A 23,946-nucleotide genomic window follows, 5' to 3' on the forward strand; every position below is an offset into this window, starting at 1 on the left:
ACTGAAACAACATACATGGATGTTGAGAGTGTGATTTGTAATATAGCAAGAGGTTTTATTTTTTCCCTTTCAACTTTGGATTGCATCTGGCATTTTACAAGTCGCCTCATGCCACGTTGTCTTGTAACATGGTAACGAGTGGCTGCCTGAAGGCATTCATCAACTTTACACGGGTAATAAGCACAGAGTAGGCACTTCCACGCCTTGTCATTTGTAAACTGTAACCATTCAGGAAGTTGTCTGATATATTACAACCTGGTAGAATAGCAACTCAACAATTAGTGAACATCTTAAACAGTTCCCTCAGTTGTCAAGACTAATTTGTAATCCCTTTACAAGGTAAGAATGAACGATCTAAATCAAATAAATGGAGTCTCGTGGCACACATAAGTTGGGTACCCTATGATAGCTGATTTGATAGTCCCAGCCGAATACAATGTGCAAGCAAAAAAGAAATGAAGGGCCACAATCTCAAGATGATGAAACTAGAGGTTGTATAGAACTAGATTCTTGACTCAGATTCGGTGGACGCATCCAAGGAGGGCGGTAGGCGTTGATTGCACTCTGCTGGTTGACTTCAGTTTGACCCTCCATCTCATCCCGGTCATCGTTCTCCTTTGCGCTCTGACAATACCGATCATGTGTGAGTAAGAATTGACATGTTTATCTCGAGGCAGAAAAAATAAGAAGAACAAGGGTCATCTCTATATTTATATTCCATCCTAATACAGTGCATGCATAAGACTTAGAACGCAGAAAAAAAATTGTCAACGTCGAATATCAATAGCTTAGTTCCAACAGTATATACTCGTAAAAATGTCCTCTGCAGCTTCTATCCAGCCCTGAGCTGTAACCTGTTGTTCATATACCTCGTGCTATTATTTTGATGACAAATAACAGCATTTGAACAAAGTACCAATCTATGGAAAAATTAAAAGAAATACAACAGTCAGCAAAAGCCCAACCATAAAGTTTGGTTTCTTGGATTGAGATATGGCTTCAGAAAATGTTTGAAAGAATTTCAAATTGCTTCTCAACTTGACATCCACTCTCTATGTTAGTTGCTGCCATATGGTTGACCAAGTTATCTAGCCAAGTGAAAAACCGGCTTCAGAAAATGTCGGAAAGAATTTCAAATTGCTTCTCAACTTGATATCAACTCTCAATGTTAGTTGCTGCCATATGGTTGACCAAGTTATCTAGCCAAGTGAGGAACCTGCCAGTTGGAGTTCAACCCACCAGTTGGCACTTGACACCTCTGCAACCAAGCAGGAGAGGTGTTCATAAACTTAGCAAGTTGGTGCTCCTACCCTTATTCTTAAAAAAGAAGAAAAAACAAGAAAAATAGGGAAACATAAAAGGCCAATTGATGGTTAGGGAGACCTACATTTCTGGTCATGCAGTCATGGAATGTGGGGAGCAAGTCTCTAATCCAAGACATCGTAAAGGTCAGAGAAACAGGCATGGAACAAAGCTCCAGTAAGCACTCATGAATTGGCATGGCGCAACATGAGATTGTACCTACCATAACAATGACAGGCAAGAAGGCCACCGCCACATGATACCTCAATCCACTGAAAAAACTAAGATTGATATACATAACTCTAAAAAGAATATAGCATGATTGCAAGGTTGGGAAATCATTGAAGAATAAATGACATAAACTCAAACAGATTAAATAAACCAAATGCAACTCCTCTGTTCTAGCATATAATCTTTTTTGGGAGCCTAAAATAGAAAGTTATAGGCCGAATGAAATTGATAGTAACTAAAATTAAATAACCCATAGTTATAAAGAAAATTATGAACTGGAAGCAAGTAGCGAGGGTTTGGGAGAGTACTGCAAGAGCATGAATTCGAGAAGAAATCAACTTTCAGAAAACAAAAGTAGGAACAAAGAGATTCAGACTGGCAGCAGCAGAGGACATGATATATTGCATTGTTAGATAAACTCTGTTGTTTGCTTAATATGTTGCTAATATTACTCATGCATTAGAGGGTAGGGGTGGCAATCGGATCGGGTCAGGTCGAATATGGGTCAGGTTGGAAGTAGGTTGGGTCAAAAAATTGTCAATTCGAATATGATATATTTATTAAATAAGTTAAAATTTCGGATCCGAACCTGATCTATTTATTAAATAGGTAACCCAACTCGACCAAGGTTCGCCGTACCGGTACCAGTCGGCGTACCGGTAGCGGCCCGCACCGGTACGTACCGATCCCATACCGGTCCCGTACCGGTCTCGTACCGGTCCTATACCGGTTCTTCAACGATAAGCTACTGGTACCGGATTCCACGCTGATCCGGTACCGGATTCCACGCTGATCCGGTATCGGTCCCAGGCCGGACCGGTACGGATCGATACGGCAGACCATGAACTCGACCCACATAACCCGTTTGCTAAAGAGGTCGAGTTTGGTTAAATAGGTTAAGTGGGTTTTTAATATATTCAATGAATTTTAATGGGTTAAGAAGGTTAAGCGAGTCGTGTTAAATAGGACAAAAACTAGTCATGACCCGTCTCAATTATTAAACAAGTCAAAGGTCTAAACCTGAACCCGACCCATTCGATAAACGAGTCTAAAGTGGTTGACCCATTCATGACCCAAACCAATTTATGTCAAACCCGAACTTGCTTAAGCGGGTTGTTTGTGGGTTTGATTGATGGGTTATGTCATAAATTGCAACCTCTATTTAAAGGTCCATATTAATGGAGATATTGTTGCATGCCGACGCCTCTCACTCAATAAAAATAGAAAAGAATTTATGCAGTAGTACATGAGCTTTGGATTAATTGTCCTCCCATGAAAAAAATTAAAGGGGGGAAAAGAGAGGATATTATCATAAAGTTCAAGAAACTAAATTATGATTTGCCCGTTTTGATAGATTGTGACTAGTAACTTAACTAATGACGAAATTGGAAGAAAACATAACTAGAAATATTTTGGTTGGAAATAATGTTATTACTTTAAACCAAGGTTAACTATCTCGGTAACATACCTCATACAAGTACCATATTGGTACATATCGGTACACCCGGTATGGAGGGTTGGTTCAACGTAATTCGATATTAGTACGGTACGCACACCCAAAACCAGCAGCAAACCATGCTTTAAATAGTAATTTCATTAATTAATTTCTTATGCCTTCTTGCTTATGCTAGTCCTACCATTACCAAATCTAGTTAGTTGGTTAAAACACATTTTCAACAAGCATATAATATAGCTTACCTGTAGTGAGCAATGACAAAATGATGGTAGAAATCGCATTTTGCAGTACTCATTAAACAATAAGGTCAAAATTAGAAGTGGTACTGTGGAAATTGAGGCCCCTGGCTTTGACTTTAATCCAAATAGACCAATCAGAGTAATTTGCATGAGAATGATAGTGATAAATATATAGTGATGAATGTGCGGCCAGTACTGTCCATATGTATCATAAACGATTTCATAAACATCGTGCATCTGCATGGTGAAGAAACTGAATGTATCAATATCACGTCAAATATGAGTCATTTAAATTCGTTAGAAATCACAAACAAAACTGAAGTTTTATAACATGCATGTTTAAGCAATATAGAAAAACTTGAAATTTTGGTGCAAATTTTATCAAACTAAAGAAACCAAATAGAGTGGTAAATCTATCAGCCTGTATGATGTTTTGCAACAATATCAAAAATTCAAAAAGGGACTTCTCTATTCCCAAATATTTTGCCATACACACGATGTTGAGTTGATCAGGACCCTTCATGGAAATTTGAAGCATGCCTTGTCAACTACCACTTCACACCATCTATCTCATATGTTGGTCATACATTCAAGAGAGATGGATAACCAAAGTATATATCACTCAACAAAGTACGGTCAATTTCCTTTTATTGCAATTGATATTATTTATATTGTGACCTTTATGGCACATATAATATATATGACTAATTTAATATAAAGAGTGATTAAAGGATGATCCTAGTTCATGAAATCAAGAATATTCTTGGGTTAGGGTATGCTGGTCATCTTCATGGTCTTAAGTAGTAGTTTAACTTTGGCATATGCTTTCCTTTTTTTCATCCTTCCATTCATTTCTTTTCTTTTTCATTTCTAGCAACCATAGCATTGAAGATTGATGTTTCATTCCGTACTTGGTACCTATCATATGTTGCATCCATAGGTTGACATTTGACATCATTTTGCTTCTTTGATGCCAATCTAGCTTATCATTTTGCAAGGATTCAAGTTGCAATGCCAATGGAAGATCAGCCTAAAAGATCCTTGTCTTTTGATATTAGCAGTTTAGCACCAGAGCCATGACTGACAAAACCTAGTTCAAAACTTGGGTTACATGCATATACTTAATACTTTTTATTTCTGGTCAACAAAACTACTAACCATGACATCAGACGATTTTTTCATCATCCATTGGAAATGTTTTAGTGCACGGCTAAAAGCGGTCCTCAAGATGGCACCGCATAATACTATACACTAGATGCATACACATCATAATAAAGATATATTAAATCTATTGTTCCTTGGTGAATTCTTTTACACTTGCATCTTGCATAGTTGCATGTCCACATAACGATATTGTACACCTAGATCCTTTTATGGCATCATGTTCATAGGGTGAACCTTGGCGCAACAATAAGGTTGCTCCATGACCTAGAGGTCACAGATTTGAGACACAGAAATGGTCTCTCCACAAGCCAAGTAAGGCTATGTACATCTGACCCTCCCTAGACTCCACATTGGTGGGAGTCTCGTGCATTAGACTGCCCTTTTATGTTCATTTGCATGAATCATACAAATATGTAATCTTAACAAAGTCTCTCATGACAAATGAATGTTCATTCTACACGACCTCTTAAGTTTCAAAAACAACAAGATAGTGACAGTAGTCATAAAGCTATACCAAGGATGACCTAAACCTTTTCAGCAAGGTTGGCTACACTAGTATCGGGACCTGTACGTTTTGGTACTAGTACCATACCATTCTAGTCTGTTTTGGATTTTTTTTTTTTTCATTTGCAAATTTTGAACTAAAGTCGGCCATATTGTTTGCCAACTTCAATTCAAAATTTAAAAATTAAAAAATAAAGAGAGAGAGATAGAAGCGGGGACTGGTTCAGAATGAAAACGTGTCAAGGAGACTGCATGGTGAAGAGGGAGGGGTTTAGAGGGAGAGAGGGAAGAGGAAGGAGAGGGAGGATGGGAGGGAGAGAGGAATTGGATGGCGGTAATCTCTCACAAGTTGTAATGGATAGCAATGACGGGTTACCAAAGCTCGAGTAGCAGCGCATGGGCCTTCTCTCTTAAAGCCGTGGTGGTCTCGGCAAGTGTCCTATCATGGCCATGATGCTCTGCCTCTCGGGACAATCGAGTTCCCTCAAGAGTAGGGGTTAGAGAGAGAGAGGGAGAGGGAGAGGGAAAGGGAGAGGGAGGGAGGGAGGAGAGAGAGAGAGAGAGGAAGGCAGACAGCGTACATGGGACAATCGTTGGTCGGCAAGACGAGTGAGGGCAGTGAAAGCATGAACAAACAGGAGAGGAAAGGAAAAAAAAAGCCTTAAACCGGCACCCATCTTGAACTTATAGCGCAAACTGGACTGGTAACCAACCGGTCCGGTTCGGTACACCTCCAACAGCCGGTTCGGCATAGATCAGCATTCCTTGCTTGTCAGCATACCAATTCAACTCAAGTTTATACTACAAAGAGAAAATACACTACTAGAATAAAGATATACAACTTTTCCTTGTTGCAGTGACATCTTTCCTCTTATTATTCTATGAGATATGCTCTATACACTAGTTTCTCATACTAGGAACGCCTCTTGCATGATATTTCATTGTTTTACTCAAACTTTTCACTCGTTACTTGAGGATAATAGTTATCATTTGATCTCTTTGTCATTTACTGGAATGAAACAGAGAAAATTAGAAAATGAGTTTTCTCAGATATTACCATGTACAACCAGACTTTATGAAAAACAGGCACAATTAGAAGGCACGAACAATGTGGTGCAAATTCTGCCTTATTACTGTACCATAATAAGGCTGGAAGAGGAAATCTAAATATCAAGCAGATGATGCTTGGATATGCTTGGATCATCTTATCATTCAGCTAACTAATTATTCTTGATGTCTAGCTTCTGCAGATTATTAACTCCCCCCTATGAAGCTAACTGAAAGTATTAGAACATATCATGTTGTCCATGCTGCACTGTAATAGTAGGCAACCCTTTGCTTCAAGAAGGGTTAGAAATTCCTAGAGGACAGGTTACAAGATAATTATGTACATGAACAAAAATTTAACAAGTTAATTAAATACTATGAAATAAACTAATAATGAACAATTTTGTAAGAATCTAATATTCTAATTAAGAAGGAAAAAAGACTTAAAACCAGGTACACTTGCAAAGGTAACGAAAGTTATGCAATAAAAAAATATTAGAATGATTGAAACACACATTAACTAACTAGAAGAAAAAACTAACCTGATTGACATACACTGCATAACCAAGTAAGAAGTATAGAATAAGAAAGGGAAGCAACAATGGTGCGATGACCGCATATACCATACCAATCAATATTGCAAGTGAAACTATTGGAATGACCCTATAATATGGGAAGCCATAAAGATAAGGATCATTCTTTGTGCCCCGATTAAAGGTACGGGTCCTTATTAAATGCCAAATAAGTAACCCAAACTGCAGAATCTCCAATGAAAATCCTGATAAGCCATCTGTCAAAATGTATGTCATGAAGAAATTCGACTGCAAGGTAAACATGGAAACAATAAGGGGAAAAAATTATGGTTGACTAAGGGGAAAAAACAATAAAGCCAAATGTTTTTAATTAGAACATACAACAATCATCACTGCCATCAATCTAATATGTAATAATTTCCCTGTAACATCATTTCATATGGTTTGTAGTTTGTACTTTGCAGGACAGCTACAAGTGGGCCAGGATGAATCAGCCTTGAGTACAAAGCAAGCTTGAACCATTTTTTAATCAGGTCAACAATTTGAATACCAAGTCTGATCCACTTCCATTTGAGTCAGGTATAACCAACTTTAAGATTTATTTTATTGATCTTTTCAGTTTTTCTGGTTGAATCAGGACAAGGAAAGCTAAATCATCAACTAATTAGGTTACTTAATTGTATACTAAATATTTAATGCAAGAAAACAACAATTATGACAAATCGCAGCCTTCATTGACAAGACGCTGCATAGAATTAGTTAACGAAAAATAAATAATCTTCAAGAATACAAGTATATAAAAGTTATTACAAAAAGCACTTAAGTTTCTTAAATTCAAGGAGGAGTTGGAAAGGTTGCAGAAAATATATTGTATTAGTATCAGGTCAGTTTGAATTTGGATTGATCTCAGATGGTCCATATCCAATTCATATTTCAAAATGGACATATTTTTTCCTCGAGTCAGAACCAAAGGATTTCAGACAGATTCCAGATTGGAAATGGGTCTATTAATCTATTCACTCACAGACTAATTGATCACATATAACATTTACATGAATATTGTGTACATGTGTTCCAGGGGTTACAGCCTCCTATAGATGTGTTTTACGTGGAGGGATTAATGCTCCTGTAATGGATAACTGCATTGTACATCATCTCAACTGCTTCCTCAAGTTGCATAGTACAAAAACATCTGATAATTGTACCCTGTTAATAGCTTTAAATAACTATGGCGTGAAATTACGTCATTTAATTCCATTAATAACTAATAGTCTCCCCTTCCGATAGAAATCCAATCACCAAATTACTTTTAAGCTGGAAGCCAGTACAATAAACAAATCTCTTTACAGAAAAATATGAGTTTTACATTGGCATTGTCATAAAAAGCTTAAATGTTATGTTGAAGGATCATCCAAAAATCGAGGGTTTTTGCTTGCCTTACGAACTAGTTGCAAAAACATGAATCAGATCTTAGAACATTATTGCTTCTCCATGCAGTCCTGGTATTTGGGGCTGGTGCCTTCAGGATCATTGTACCTAAAGCCACTTGTTAGCATAATTTTAGGGATCGCGTAATAACCTACATCACCTATAATATTTTTCTTTATTAGCATGGTCCTGTATCAATCTTTTTTTTTTTTTTAGTATAATCTTGTTAGAGTGATTTTAGGGATCACATAACAACCAATATTACCTATAATATTTTTCTTTGTTAGCATGATCATATATCAGCCTATATTATTTTTCTTATATGGAGTTTGTACACGAGTATATATAACCCCTGAGATGTACCAAAGGTGATGGAACAGAAAAATAAAATCAGTTTTCTCTCTCTTTTTCTCTTGTTTTTTTCTTTTTCTGCAAACATTTTAATATGGTATCAGAGCCACTGATCACCTAATCTGCAGCCACCATCTCTTCCGTCATTGTTGTAGTCGTCGTTGCCACGTCTAGAAGCTTTGAAGACCCCCATTGCTGATCTATCAATCCCTATTCTTGGATGAATCAACACCCAAAGATTCTTTATTTTTCGGTGGATCTATAGATTCCTCTATTTTCCACAGATCCTCTATTTTCTAGTAAATCAATATTCGAAGATCAAATATTCCTTGGTAGATCTGCATATCCTTTATTTCTAGTAGATTAATACCTGAAGATTCTTTATTTTCTATGGATCCACAACTCTTCTCCACCACTTTTCTCCTCAGCTTTAGATCTTCGATCGTCTCTCCTCACTATTGCTCAATCCCTTTTTCTCCATCTCCGATTTTATTTGCTGCCTCCAGCTCGTCTTCCATGGTGCCTCCATCTATGAGAATCGTCAACCTTTGGTTGCTTTCTCTGTGAGCTCTGTTCTCGCTGCAACTGCCATCTTCTGTGTCATCTTGCTGCCACATCATCAGACAAGTCAATCAACCACATCGGCAGACAAGTTAGTCTATCACGTCAAACGCATCGACAGACACCAGTTTGCTATGTTAGTCAGTCATGCCCGTGGACGCATTAGTCCACCGTATCAGTTAGCTACATCAGCATTGCCAAAGACATCAGTTTGTTGCATTAGCTTTCTGATTTGTTGCATTAGTTTCTAAGTTGCTATATCAGCTTCTGTTCTTCCATATCAAATTCTATATTGTCATATCTGCCATATCAAATTCTATATTATCACATCAGCTTGACACATTAGTCTGCCATATCAGCTTTTGAGTTATAATATCAACTCCTAATCTGTTACATCAGTTTCTGAGCAGCATATTAGCTCGTGTTTTGCCACATCAAGCTCTATGTTGCCACGTCAACTCTTGATCTACCACCACGTCAGCCTCTGAGCTGCTATGTCAGCTTCTAGTCTATCACGTCAGCTTCTGAGCTGCTACTTCAGCTCTTGATTTAGTACATCAGTTGTCGATTATATTTGTGGTCTATTTTCCAAACTCAAGTTCGCATCTACAGTACCATTTTGAGTTTGTGGGAGGATTTTTACATAATTTTAGGGATCACGTAACAATTTGCATCACTTATAATATTTTTCTTTATTAGTGTGATCCAGTATCAATCTATATTATTTTTTTTTGTTAGAGTGATTTTAAGGATCATATAACAACTTGTTTCACCCATAATATTTTTCTTTATTAGCGTGATCATATATCAGCTTATATTATTTTTTTATATGGAGTCTGTACACGAGCATATATAACTCCTGAGATGTACCGAATGTGATGGAACAGAGAAATAAAATCACTTTTCTCTCTCTTTTTTTTTCTCTTGTTTCACTTTTCTCTCATTCTTTTCTTCTCTTGTTTTCCTCTTCTTCTGCAAATATTTTAACACCACTCTCTATTTAATTTAAAAATTCAAATATGTTGAATTCTGTTCATGTTTGGTGACTTGCATTCCCCTTAGTTTTGAGTTTCATCTTATAGGATTCATCATTTTAGAACTTCTAGGGAACTTTTGCAATGTTGCATTTAGGTGTCAGTTACATCAGCCATTTGTGTGGTTTTATGGAGCAAACAAACCAACCACCCCAACTGCTGAACTATGTTGATCTACAATTATTTATTTGAACTAGATAAGACATAAGATAAAAGAAACTGACATCAAAATCAATTCATGTTACCTACACTCTTCCGCTCCCCATCATCCTCAACCCCAAAATGGAATGCTTTAAGACTAATGATGAAGTTAGTAGCAAAAAACACTCTACACCTTAGCCTCCATAGAGAACATAGAATTTCAATACCTATTTATTTACTTTGGTCCCAAACTTTTGGAAAGGGAAAAGAGTACTTTCTTTTACATCAATTCATGATGCATCATGTGAGATTGAAAATTCATGAATCTGGGCAGCATAACTTTTCCCTAAATATGTTCAAGACCAACATGGTAGCAGAAGTATGTCCAGAATGAGAATGATTCACCCAAATATTTCTTTTTTGATTACATGAGGAGAACACCTTAACTACCAAAAATGGAAATGTTGAAAAGGATTTAGAAAGCTTGAGATAACAGAAAAGTATGATCGTAAAATAAGAAGTAGGGATAGTTGGGACAAGGCATGATATTTGTTTCTGTTTGACAGCTTGGCCTCCACGTTTATACGGAGTCATGGATTATCCAAAATGCCCACTTCATATACTAATGGCTTATGTGATATCATGCACCATCTATGAAGTATCTCCATTATATTCATCCCTACTCCAAAACAAAACAATGTGATATTGAACCACAACTCAATGATATTGACACCAATAATAATCCACATCATCCAACAAATCTAGTTGAGCCATTACAACTCCCATCCCAATCTTTGTTTCATCCTGTCCATAATGAACTCTCAATAGAAGTCTATTACCATAGCATGTAGATGATTATCATGTAACATTCTGCATAGGATATATTTGATAATATCCATAACTTATCAATTATATGCTTATATCAGAATTATAAATCTAGATAGCAGAGAGCTGCTGGAAAAAAACTTATAGTTGAAAAATAATAAAAAATACAAATAAAGGATTTTGCTCCTACTATTTGCACATATACTAGCTAGCTAGGATTACCTTCCCTATTTTTCTTCCATATTGTTGTCATTACTTTAGTCAAATAACAACTTGTAGATAATGACCATGTAACATGCCTTATAAAGCAAACTTTTCTCTATAGTACAATAATTGTGAAAATCACTATAATACATATCAATCACAAAACCAAGTATTTGTGTATCTTACTTGAGCTGAAACTGCACTTGCAAGGTGACTGGGAAAATCCTTCGGATGAGTGAATGACTCTCCAATTTGTTCCAGTAAAGATCCTGATAACAAGCTCAAGAAGAATACATTTCCTACCAAGAAATAGAATACCATGCTACAAGCTTTTATCTCCTTTTTGCTCTTGGACACGCAACCTTCTAATGAGGCCATTGACAGCATTGCATAAGGAATGATATATATAAAGCCATTGAGAATTACACTTGGAAGGTACCCCGTCAATATAGAGCTCATCCCAGGTCTGCAGGATTATGAAGATAGATTGAAAAGAATAACATATATGTGAGTAAGCTATCAATTTTTTCCCCTACACCCATCAACAGAAGCAACAAAGGTAACAATGTTAAGACAATAGTGGAATCATGATCATCAGTGCATTTTGGGGATGCCTACTAGATGTATGCAAGACAACAATTAATGAAGTTGACTTTCAAAAGATTTGGACAATGAACAATTACTTTAAGATAATTTGTGAAGCTAGTGAGCAGACCCTCATTGTAATAAGATAATAACAAATTAGAAGATTTTACTATTTGTTTTAGACAAAGAAACGAAGATGAAGTAGGATTGAAGATTAATAGAAATGGCAAAGCTTCCACTAGCATGTGAGGAGCTCACCGCAAATCACAAATACATGATGAATGCATAACTTATAAAACAGAGATATTCCATACAAAGCCATTGTTTACATATTACTTCTGTTTCTTTAATGATCATGTAGTTTATTGCGAGAGAAATGGGAAAGGAAGGGCATGCAGAGAAAAAATCAGATAGGATAAAGACAGAAACAAAAAGAAAAAAAGAAAATAAAAAAGGCAAAAAACTGGCGTATGCATAGTCTTATCCAAAAGACAGTTTTACCATCAAGTCTAGACAGCTCATTCTAGATGTTTTACCATCAGCCCATAAACACAGTGAATGTGCACATTAATTTAGTGCATATATATCTATCTTATGCGTGTGTCTATCTATATTTTTCCAAATCAGTTACCATGCAATGTGAGTGCTTCAAAGAAATAATTGAATAAATCCTTGGTTATCACAAAAGTTACTGCTCACAGTTACCTAATCTATGCTTAGTGGAAATCTATTCAATACTTATATGCATGTTAACTGTTTATATTCTATCTGTATAAGTCTTTAAGTTTCAGCAAAAACTTTCTCCATAATTTTCATGACAAAATTTACTCACGTGCAACATCACGTCATAGCCTAATAGTCAACAACCATGACCAAAGCGAAACAAGAGACAAAATTGAGTGAGAACAGTGAAACATAAATGCAACCAGACTAAGAGAGAGATGCATAGTTTTAGTGTAGTATAGTTCCCACCAAGGTACGCCGTTTCAGGATCGGGCCCCCATCTTGGTGCCACCATGTCACTATGTCTATACGCCCAGTATGAGGGCTAGTTCGGCATACCGAGTATCAATATACCCCCTGTATTGTATACCGGTATCGAATCAGTATGGTATGGTATGCTCTGTACTATTCGGTTTGGTACAGTGTGGCATACCATGGTTTCCAACAAAAAATGCTGAACCGGCCGGTTTAGCTTGTACTGAACCGGTACCGGCTCTGACCAGTCCGGTTCTGCATTAAAAACTGGTACCGGCCCGTACCGACCCAAACCGGCCAACCGTACCAGTCTGTACTGTTTTCAAATTATTTTGGAACTTTTGGATGCATGAACCAGGCCGAACAAGTGGTACCGGTTCATACCGGTCCGAACGGGTACCGGTGCCAACCGGTACGCCTACCGATATCAGTTCGGTGATCCTTGGTTTCCACTGCCACTCTAAGGCCGTAACAATCTTCTGATTCTTCTATCTCTATGTGTGTGTGTGTGTGAAAGAATGGGAAGAGCCAATGGACTCTAGAATAATTCTACTGCACCAAGCAAATAGGATCAAATAAGATATGGGAACCAAGGTTCGCCGTCTCGGTACCGGACACCGTACTAGTGCCACATTAGCATAGTATCAGTATGGCACTAGCATAGTTTGGTATGGTACGCTCGGTATCGTCCAGTTCGGTATGGTACGACATACCATGATGGAAAGAGAGATATGTGAATTGGCTGTTTAGGGACAAGAATAACATGTAGGGCAGGAAAGCAACAATAAACGATAAATATCATAAACGTAAAAGGGCCCTACAAGGGGATGAATGAACCATAAGTAGTAGAATTTGTCAGTGGGAATATTGGAGGGAACAATTATGGTAAGATGTTTGCATCATGAGACATGATAAGATGAATCAGCCGAGGATCCATCCGGGTCAGATAGCCTAAAAATATAAGCAAAAATCAAGATAAGACTTTTATAGGCCGACCACAAAGTGGGAAGCACGGATTAAATTCCAGAAGACTCGTGCCTAGATCTTCAGAACTGAGAATGACATGTTAATACATGGCACCTAGATGAAGCGAATTCAGAACCACGCCGAGCCACCAATATCATTCTGAATTCTACTATGTTTCTAAGCTCATTGAGTTGCTTCCATAGTTCCACAAATTCAGAAAACTCTCCATCAATCCCAGTGACACTTCATTGATTATGTTTAATGCTTCATTCTGATCAATGGGATCTTAGGTAACAAGATTATCACTTCATATTGTCATAAACCTCCATTCTAACCAATTGACCACCTCTTTCAACCAACTCTCGATTTTATACAACAGATTTTTTTTTCCCCAGACTATCCATCAACAACGTGGAGCTCCCCACAATCAGAGAGCATGATTTAGCTAGCAGATGTTAAATATGTTTGTACCATATTATAGATTTTATTACATCAGCCAATAAATAACTACCAATATTATTGTCGACTTTGCTTCTTATTATGCAGGACATCCTTGCATAAATAGAGGTTAAAGAGAAACAAAAGTGGAGAATCAACTCAACTCAACTAAGCCTTAATCTCAAACTAGCAAGGTCAGATACATGAATCCTTTTTCTCCATTCCACTCCCACTACCTAGTCCTTGGGTTCCTATTTTCTTTAGTCCTTCCCTTCCACTTTCTAATACAAACATCCAAAACCACCAATCTAGTTAGGTCATTGGACTCTTACCTAATATAACCTTACAATATTTACACAAAACTCAATCAGTCTTTCTAGTAAGAAAGAAATATATTTGACTAATATTATGCCCATTTTCAAAAGTTATCAAGTGAGAGTCCTTTTTAAAGCAAGTGTTAATTAATACTAGGTCATATGCTATCGCGAACTCCAAAATACCATTTCCTTCCTCATTTCTATCTCCAAAACTGTAACCTCCATTCATCCTTTCAAAACTTTCATTATATTTCCCCACATGCTTATTCAAATCTCCTCCGAAAAATATCATCTCTGCTAGGAATTTCTTGGACTAGTCCATTCATGTCCTCCCAGAAAGATTGCTTTGTAGCATCGTGCAATCCTACTTGAGAAGCAAAAGTATAGGATCACACCACCTGATACTAATATATAACTCCTTATGACTTATAGACCTTTCCCTACAATTTCCTATTAAAAGGACAACCAACAATTTCCTAAAATAGCAAAATTTGTAGTTTCATAGGATACCACAAAAAAGGCCATTGAATTCCTTCCAGCTGACAATTCTCATGAGTTCAAAAGTTTTTCCCAATCCAAGCTCGATTCAAACTAGGACCTTTAGACAATATTCATATACAAAATAGGACTCAAGAACACACTACAAAGATGAACCCTAAGGGCCACTTAAATCTTTCCAACTGACAATTCTAATTGAGTTCAAATTTTCCTAGTCCAAGCTGGATTCCAAACAGGACCTTTAGAAAGTATTCCTACACAAAATAGGGCTCAAAAGCACGCTGCAAAGATGAGCCATAGATGCTTGAAAAGTAGAAAATCTTAAGCTTATCCCAGCAAATTTGAATATAATACTCCTACGACTCAATAAAAAAGTAAATAAACTGAAAATAAAATAGATAAACTTAACTCTAGTTAATTATCCAGACCTGAACTACATCATGACTGTACAGATTGCAAGTAAGCACACTGCTACCTCTCCCTTCCAACAAGACACTCTTTGCTTCATTTTTACTTCATTCTAAAATCTGGTATGGGGATCCATTCCATCTCTAAGTAGTTATTAAATATTAGCTCTGTTGATGATTATTCATGCTATACTTTATTCTGCCTCTCGAGCTAATCTCATGTATTACAAATTCATGGGCGCTATCATCCCCACTCAATACCAAGTGTATTTACAGTTAAGGCCTTTCATTTTAATTGTAAATTTCTTCTGACATTCATAACATCATCTACTCCTATGGGACCTTCCTCAGTGGTCGTATCCATTTATATTATATCTCTGCATGTAGAGTGCTCGTGTTAGGTGAGGATGAGATGGTCACCTCTTCTGGAATGGGGGGAAAAAATAGGAGGGAGATGATAGCCAGGTCACTCTACATAAGAAGAAAACACAGAGGATTATTTTGCATACACAACCCTCAAAAAACTGTCAATTTTGCATGTGTACACCTGCCAATTTGCAATTAGCATGATTTTTGAAAGTAGGAGAGGTCAAACCCACTAGAAAATCTTCTAGAGGTGGGACTCTAACCCAAGTCATTAGTACCAACCCCAATGACTTTACCAACTTTACTGGTCGGCATTAATACCCTTTCGAATATGCCTTTTTTGCATATATTCCCCTATCCTTAAATAGCTGTTTTGACAATGTTAAAAAAAATTAGCCCTTTTCTGGTAAATTGGCATTGATATCCTTTAGCAAACGTTTTAATGAAGAGTCTATGACAAACTAACCAGGTTGGTGACCCCCATTTCTACTCCAAGGCTTCTACAAACATTATCTGCAAGAATCAAAATAATAACATACTTCTTTCTTTGCTAGCTCTGTACTTATCCTTAGTAGCAACTAGCTATGCTTATCAGTGAAATGCAAAATCTCAATTTCCATATATGCCCTCATTACACAAGCACATGCACATAGGCACACCTTCAAGCACGCATGTGCAATTACATCATAAGCTTATAGGGTTAGTCGAGTAGATGGTAGAAAACTTAAAACTATATAAACTCAATTGCCTGTTCAATACTGTTCTGAAACATAGCTTAACCAGAAAACTTTATCTTTTCTATGTGGATCAGTTTAAGGATAAAATATCAAAGTATGGTCTACCAAGAGGAAGTTTTGTGATCATCTTCCAACCTGAATCAATTCATTGTTTCTATTATAAGGAGTTCTGTGTATACCATGTTGCTAGCACATCATTTAAAAGAACTTTTTTCATTTTCAACTGTTCATTATTTTCATGGATTCATCAATAACTCAGGATTAAAAATTCAATTTAAATTTGAAAGTCAGAACATATGAAGGATTCTAGATGTATTGCTCAGCGCTCTTGACACACAAATTTATATGACGCCTTAAAATAAATGCAGAACTACAATCTTTATTCAAGATAACATCAAGCTAATCTTCATGATTTTCATAATCTAAAAGGGACCAGCAACAGATTTGAGCATGTATGGCAACCATTCTATTAACCTGGCATTTTCTAAGAGAAGGTACTGCAAGAAGAAAATGTATGGAACATTAATTAACATATGAATGCTTGAACAACTACAAAAGTTAAGCATTGGTATCGCTCAGAAATATGAACTGAATTTTCTTCCTATACCTATAGTATATGATAATCCAAAAAAAAATGACATGAGAGACAACTGGACAAGATGGCTTACATCAACTGAACAGCTCTTGCTGGAGGGAACCACTTCTTTATTTTTTCAAACTGTACAATTCCTTGAACAGCCGTAACAGGGAAAATAAAGAAAACTGTGAGAAGAAATGCTGCAAAGAAAACTACAATTTTGTAAAGTGCCAAATGACGGTAAGGGATAGCCAAATTATTCCATAGTACATCTCTTGGTTCTGGGGCAAACTCTGTTATCCACAAGAGTGGATGTACATGCTGTTGAGTTTGGGCAGCTAGAGCAGCACCTAGTCGAGATTTAAATGATACAAACGCAACAGACAACTCCTGGAAAATGAATTGTGAATTAGAGACCAAATTCCTCCTTGAGATGGCCTAAACAGACATGAGTTTGGCAAGATGTAAGTGATCTCACAGCCAAGTAATTTAGTAACTACCAATAAATGTAATATACAAAGCAAAGAAAGAACAGGAAACAAATCTCAATATGATGACAAAAAAACAGTGTGTGAAATTTAGACCCATTTGACTTCAAAAGATGATATTTAGTGCCATCAAAATATTACTTATATGAGAAAATTGCATGGCAGGCAAAAATTTTTAGGTTTCAAGAGTTATGTTAGTTTGGTGTTGATATGATGGCTAAAATTTCAGTTAGGATAATGGTACGTTAGGGTCAAGTTCTGAGAGGTTTTTAGTTGATCTAGAATTAGGTGTCATTGATGGCATAGTTCAGGCTGGGAAGCATTTGATAAGTATTCCGTTGGTTTCGTAGTTGTTTTAGATGCATAATATATAAGGGAAATAATGCCTACGAACTAATGACGCACTTTCTTTTGACTATTGAATAAGGTTATCTTCTTATAGTGGGACTACAGAACAACATATCTAAGGTATGCTGAACTGGTACCAATAGGTATACCGGTCGCCTACCGGACCGATTTGTACCGGTGTCGAACCGGTCCGCATAACACGTGCCCACGGGCACGCTTGTACTGGTGCGAACCGGTCCAGTTCGCACTGGTATGCCTCCATACCACTCGATTTCGGCTCTATAAGGGGTCAGAACCGTTTCCCACTGCCGTACCAGGCCAGTCCGGTACGTGTTGAACCGGCCGGTACGGGCCGGTTCAGCATACCATGATTATACCTATAAATGAATAATGCAAAAAGATAATAATAAGGTATAGAATTATAGATTATATTAAACAGAAGAAGAAAGTGAATAAGGAGATCTGGTAGAACATCTGAGCTAGCCCCTTTCGATTATTGTGATATTTAAGGATGACATTTCCATTATCAACTGGCCAGCCACTTTAGAATACTGCATATGTAAAATTGGTACAAGAGTCGCCCAATGGTTAGGGTCTAACAATATCAAACTCACTTTATAGCAACTACTAAGGAAACATAAAAGTACTACTGAAATAATCAAATATAAGAAATGATTAACAAAAATATAACTTCAAAAATCAACTTTTCATTAAAAAAGGTTTTATATATGAAGTCAGAATCACCAAGCTTATTTCAGATAGAAAAAGCATCTTCCGACATTTTCTTATAAGAAATACATTTGAAGTGTCCTATCTCCCAGCTTACAAGAAAGCCTCAAATAATCAACATGAAGATTAACAGGAAAACATAACTTAATCAGTAAAACAAAGAAAACAGCAATACTGAACTTTAATCAGATAATATTCTAATACCTTTGGATAATTAAACAAAATATCCTTTAGTACCTTTTGCTTAAGTATATTTTCGCACTGTAGGAGACGAATCTGACGACATACCTCCTGGAGCCTTTCCTCATGCATCTCCAAATCTGCAACATTTGATCGAAATATATCACAAAGCGAAAAGCCTGAATTTTGATTTCTTGCCCTTTGTCGCAACATTTTAATCTTCCTTTCAATAGAATCTCCCAACCGCTGCAAAATAATTTCCAGGAACATTGTATGAATAATGATAACTTTTGATGCAGAAAAATTGTTTCATATATTAGTGTTGGTTTCATTATAATGATATAAAATGACAGTACAGAAGATTCTAGCCATGGTACATTATACCAGCCCGAACCAGGCAATACGGAGTGTATCGTACCATACTAGTTCGGTACCGGTACCCGGTATGGGCAGCGTATCAATACTCAGTATGCCAAAAAAAATTATAACATCCCATACTGACAATGTGCTAGTGTGGTAACAGTACGGGGTTGGGTACCGAGACGGCGAACCTTGATTCTAGCTTTCTTCCTACTTTCAACCAACTTCTGTAGCTATAAGAAAAATTCCATATTTATTACTTGCAGTAGTGAATTCAAAGTATCTACTTTTTCCCTCTTTTTTCGAATAGAAGCTAAAAAGTCAGTTTTTCTCATATAATCCACCAAGGAATAGTTGTTTTGTATTTGTATGAATGATCAGAGAGTCATCATGTCAACTGATGTGGTTTCAGAGGAATAGCTATGCCAAGCTTACAAGCTCATACAAGTACTCAATGAATTAAGAGTTGGTTTTATATTTCTCTACATGCTCAAAGAGCAATCATGTCAAGTCATTGGGTTGTAGAAGAATCAATAAACCAGACCTACATTTAAGCATATAAACTACTAAATGAATTAGGAGTCAGTCTCTGCTAGAGCACAAAAAAGTTACATGGTTTCACCAAACTAATAAGACTCCAGGGTTTGCCAGGACAACCCGAGCCACTCGGTTCAGGAGGGTGTACCAACCGAACTGGTGAGGAACTTGATCGGTTTGACTCATCGGTTTGGGATTTGATACGAACAACCTAAACCGCTCCAAACCGAGTGAAACTGCCTGGCTCCACTCGGTACAACTCGGTTCAAGTTGGAAGGCATCCCATGACCAAAAAGAGAGAAGGCCACAAGATGCCATTATTCTCTTTCGAAAATCATGAAGGTAAGGGTGGCTTTTATGAGAAAAATCATGGAAGAAAACACATCTGGCTAGTGATTACTTTGATGTGACTACATATACGAAATTCGACAGGATTTCTCACAGTTAATGAAAAAAAACTTCCATAACTTTAAAGAAGGCAAGAAAGAAGTGCAAAGAAACAAAGCAGCGATTGATCATGGAACAACTAAACCAGCATCATATCACTCTAGGGATCCACGAGACTGAGGCATTAATCTAAATGACATGGAGAAGGTGCAAATTCAAGCTTCTATATGGGATAATCTAAATGACCAATGCTAGAGAGAGGAAGTTGTCCGGGACATGGCAAAATTTGAATCCTCACACTATAGAGGTGTTCCGGCTCTGGGTGCACTAGGGAAAATCTAGGCTGTAGGAGCCAATTGGTAAGACAAGTTGTTGGTAACAGTAGCAATTGAAGAGCATCTATGTTTCGGAAACTTTACTAGCAAGAAGAAAAAGAAGCCTAGAGATGTGGTTGTAGGGGCTACCATTTATGACTTCGATTCACATGCCTTCCCCAACAAAGACTCAAAGCAATAGAGGATTGATTTTATACCTACCTAGGATAAGAAAAAGGACATGTGGAGAGCTATTGCCTCTTGGTTCCACTATAGCCACATCCCTACCATTCTGCTATCAACTCCATTCAAAAAGCCAGTTGTGTGTCGGTCCTCCTCGGCAGAAGAACATCTATGGTATGTTGCTTGATGATAACAAAAAAGAGCTAGAGAGATAGAAAACCTCCTACTAGAGCAAGTGGAACATTTATGGTATTAATTAGTGTGTGATGGTTGGACAAAGCCCAGAAGGCAAAGCATCATCAATATTTTGAGCTAGAGGAGCTTTTTTTTTTGACAAATCAATTGATGCTTTTAAGAAGGTGCATGATGCCCCATACATCCTGAGCTTAATGCAGTAGGTAGTTAATTAGATGGAGGAGCAGCATGTCATGCAGATTTTCCTGATAATAGACCATAGAACAAGGCCGTTGGAGGGATCAACAGGCCAATGCATTTCTGGATCCCATGCTGCCCACTGCATAGATCTAATGCTGATGGGCTTTGGCAAGAATTGCCAAGTGACGCAGGTGGTGAAGAGAACCAGGCCATCACTAAATTCATATAAACAAGACATGAGTGCTGGATTTGAGGAGGAAGTGCACCAAGGAGAGATACTGAGGCCATCAATCACCCCCTTTGCTGTTGCACTCAATAGCCTTATTGAAAAGAAGGCAGACCTACACTAGATGTTCGTGAGTGCAGAGTGGCAAGAGAGCAGATATGCCCATAGTTGCATGTAACAGTGGCATGTAACAGTTATGCAGAGAGGTTAGTGACAAGCTAGCAGTTCTAAATGTGGGCTAAGAGAATAGTAAAAGAAATAACACCTTGGTATCGAGTGCTAGAGCCTGTAGATAGCGAGAGATACCCCCAAATGAGATTCTTATATCAAATGATACTGACAACTATAGCCGATATCAGGCAAGCATGCTAAGGAGTATATTGATATCATTAAGGAAAAATGGGATGACGAGGAGGGCAAGGCATTGTATCAAGATTCAAGTGCAACCATGATGCTGGTCTATTCTCATAAAATATAATTGTGAAATCCTTTATTGGCTAATTAAATCAATTGCATATCAGCAGCCTATCTCAACCCAAGTTCCAATATAGTATCCCAGAAATAGACATGGATGAGGAACAATTGATTGTGTGCAATGTCATTTAAAAGATAGAGCCTGATATGGTTGTTGCTACCAGAGAGGTAAGTTAATACTTATGGCCATTAAGAACAAGCAGATGCATGATGCCATGTGTGGTGTGTTTCACCCAGAAACTTTTAGAGAGAGCTCCTATGTGGCAAGAAAAGATAATATGAATATATAAGTATTTTTTGACACCAAACTTAATTGGCCCAATAGTTTATGATGAATAGAGGCTAATATCCAACTTATTTAGTTGCATCCACAGCAAAATAGTGGTTCTTTTTTGGGTGCATCTAAAAATCATAGGATTAGCAATGTGGATCCTCTCACAAATAGTCTCCTCTAGTAGCCATGAGCACAACTTGTCAACCTTCTTCTTGATACAAAACAAATAGAGAAAGCATCTAATAAAGAAGAGATTGAATGACTTGAAATACATCAAAGTCGGCTATCTTAACCCAAACCACTTGATTCATGGTGTGCTGACAGTTTTAGGTGGAACTGGAAACCAAGTCAAGATGCAGGTTTGATTTGGAACAGCCCTCGACTGGGCTGAATCAACATGAATGAAGTAGAATCACATGGTTTTGCTTGATTCAAGATGGTTCGCTGCCTTTATAAGCCCCCCTCTTGATCCTGAGTCACCTTGCCTTCTGATCACTCTCTCCCTCCCTCTCACATTCGGCTAAGGTTAGGGTTTTGACGCCGCCCTCTCACTATCACAGCCTCCAATGACCATAGGTACATGCTTCATCCTCTCTCTTTCCTCTCTCTCCTAGTCTCTCTCTTGAACATGATGACCATGTTGGCTTCACCCTCTCTCTCCTCTATCTCTCAGTTTCTCTCAAATATGATGACAATCCTGGCGGCTTTGCCCCCACTTTCTTTCTCCTCTCTCAATCTCTCCCTCCCCCAAAGATGATGACCCTGCAGCTTCGCTTATCCTCTCTCTTTTTCTCCTCTATTTCTCTCTCTGCTCCTCCCTCACCACCCTTTCCCCCTATCACACCTCCAACCCAAAATTGTGAGCCGGGGGTTGCGACAACCGCCGCATACTCATCATGAACCAAGGTCCGCCGCATACTCAGTTTCTATGATCCCGATTTAACCTAGATGATGCATCTTATTACTTTAAAATAATACAAATTATAAAATGAATAACATAAAGTATCCTCAAATCAACTTGACTCGGTGTGAACCGACTGGTTCCGACTAGAAAAGGACCGATTCCAGCTGGTCCCTTTGTCGTTCCGGCCCGGCCCTAACGGGCCGAAACCAAATTTAATTAGCAAACCAACCTTTTCGGCAGACCATGTCAGGAACTCTCCATATAAGCATGCAAGGCAACTCATCACGATATCATAAACAAGCATCAGAATAAATTTAAATAATTAACATTCAAACTTTAATTAAAATAACTAAGTGTAAATAAATATCTTACAACAACAATATTCTAAAGTCTTGCATCAACTTTAATCAAATCCTAATTTAAAATAAAGTTGCCAAAATTCTATCTCTAGTCGCTCTCCTATAATGAAACCCGGGTCACGCTAGTACTCTAAAACTATAAAAATGGTAAAAAAATCAACCAATAAGCTAGATAGCCCAGTAAACAAAGAACACTTTAACTAATTCACTCGGATAAATAAATATCAATTTACAGAAAATAAGCATATTAAATTCAACAATTCAAAACCCAAATCTAGATATACTGTATTACCAATACATATGAATCAATCTTCTACAAAATTTAAATGTCATTCATAAATTCAAATTCTTTCAAAATTCAAGTTCATCTTGTTAATAATGAGCTATGACTATATTTTTCCTTTTGGCAAGATCTTCTTGCGGTAGGCTACGCATCTTGTTGTGGTAGGCTACGCATCTTCTTGCGGCGTAAGTCTTCAGGGCTAATCAATTGGCAACATGTTAACCCCTATTGGCAGGATTCTTCATATAGACAGGAGTCCCAAAACAAACTGTGATAACCGCCCCCGTTCTTGGGAGGAACGGGGGGAGGCCATCACACCAAAGGGCAGGTGTTTGTAATTGCCTGATGGTGGGCGGTTACAACTATCCGCCTTCCCCAGCAATCAGAGGCTACAAGAAGCCTCCATTGGTGGAGCATTTCACCACCACCTTTCCTCTGTTCCCCTCCACCGTCTCTCTCTCTCACACTATCCTTCTCAGTTGTCAGGATCTAGTGTTAGGCCCGCGTCACTGGAGCAGAGGGCCGCGTTGCCGGAGTAGGAGGCAGACGATCTTCTTCAGAGCAGGTAAAGCCCTTCATAATTTATTTTTGTGATCTAGCTTAGAGATTAAATCTAAACGAAAAAAAAGAAAAGAA

General features: G+C 37.6%; 1 protein-coding gene across 1 annotated transcript in view; it reads right to left on the reverse strand.

Moving 5' to 3' along the window:
- Window positions 1-202: 202 nt before the first annotated feature.
- LOC103696094 (CSC1-like protein At3g54510) overlaps window positions 203-23,946 on the reverse strand; it is a 49,032-nt gene continuing 25,288 nt past the window's right edge. Inside the window, exons 9-14 of the mRNA XM_008777622.3 lie at window positions 18,692-18,880; window positions 16,981-17,279; window positions 11,207-11,486; window positions 6,486-6,764; window positions 3,232-3,465; window positions 203-624 (exon numbers count right to left, since the gene is read on the reverse strand). Of these exons, the coding sequence (XP_008775844.2) occupies window positions 472-624; window positions 3,232-3,465; window positions 6,486-6,764; window positions 11,207-11,486; window positions 16,981-17,279; window positions 18,692-18,880 (1,434 nt within the window). The 3' untranslated portion in view covers window positions 203-471. The remainder of the gene's footprint in view (window positions 625-3,231; window positions 3,466-6,485; window positions 6,765-11,206; window positions 11,487-16,980; window positions 17,280-18,691; window positions 18,881-23,946) is intronic.

The sequence above is a fragment of the Phoenix dactylifera genome, unplaced genomic scaffold, assembly GCF_009389715.1.
Source record: "Phoenix dactylifera cultivar Barhee BC4 unplaced genomic scaffold, palm_55x_up_171113_PBpolish2nd_filt_p 000164F, whole genome shotgun sequence".
Lineage (NCBI taxonomy): Eukaryota > Viridiplantae > Streptophyta > Magnoliopsida > Arecales > Arecaceae > Phoenix > Phoenix dactylifera.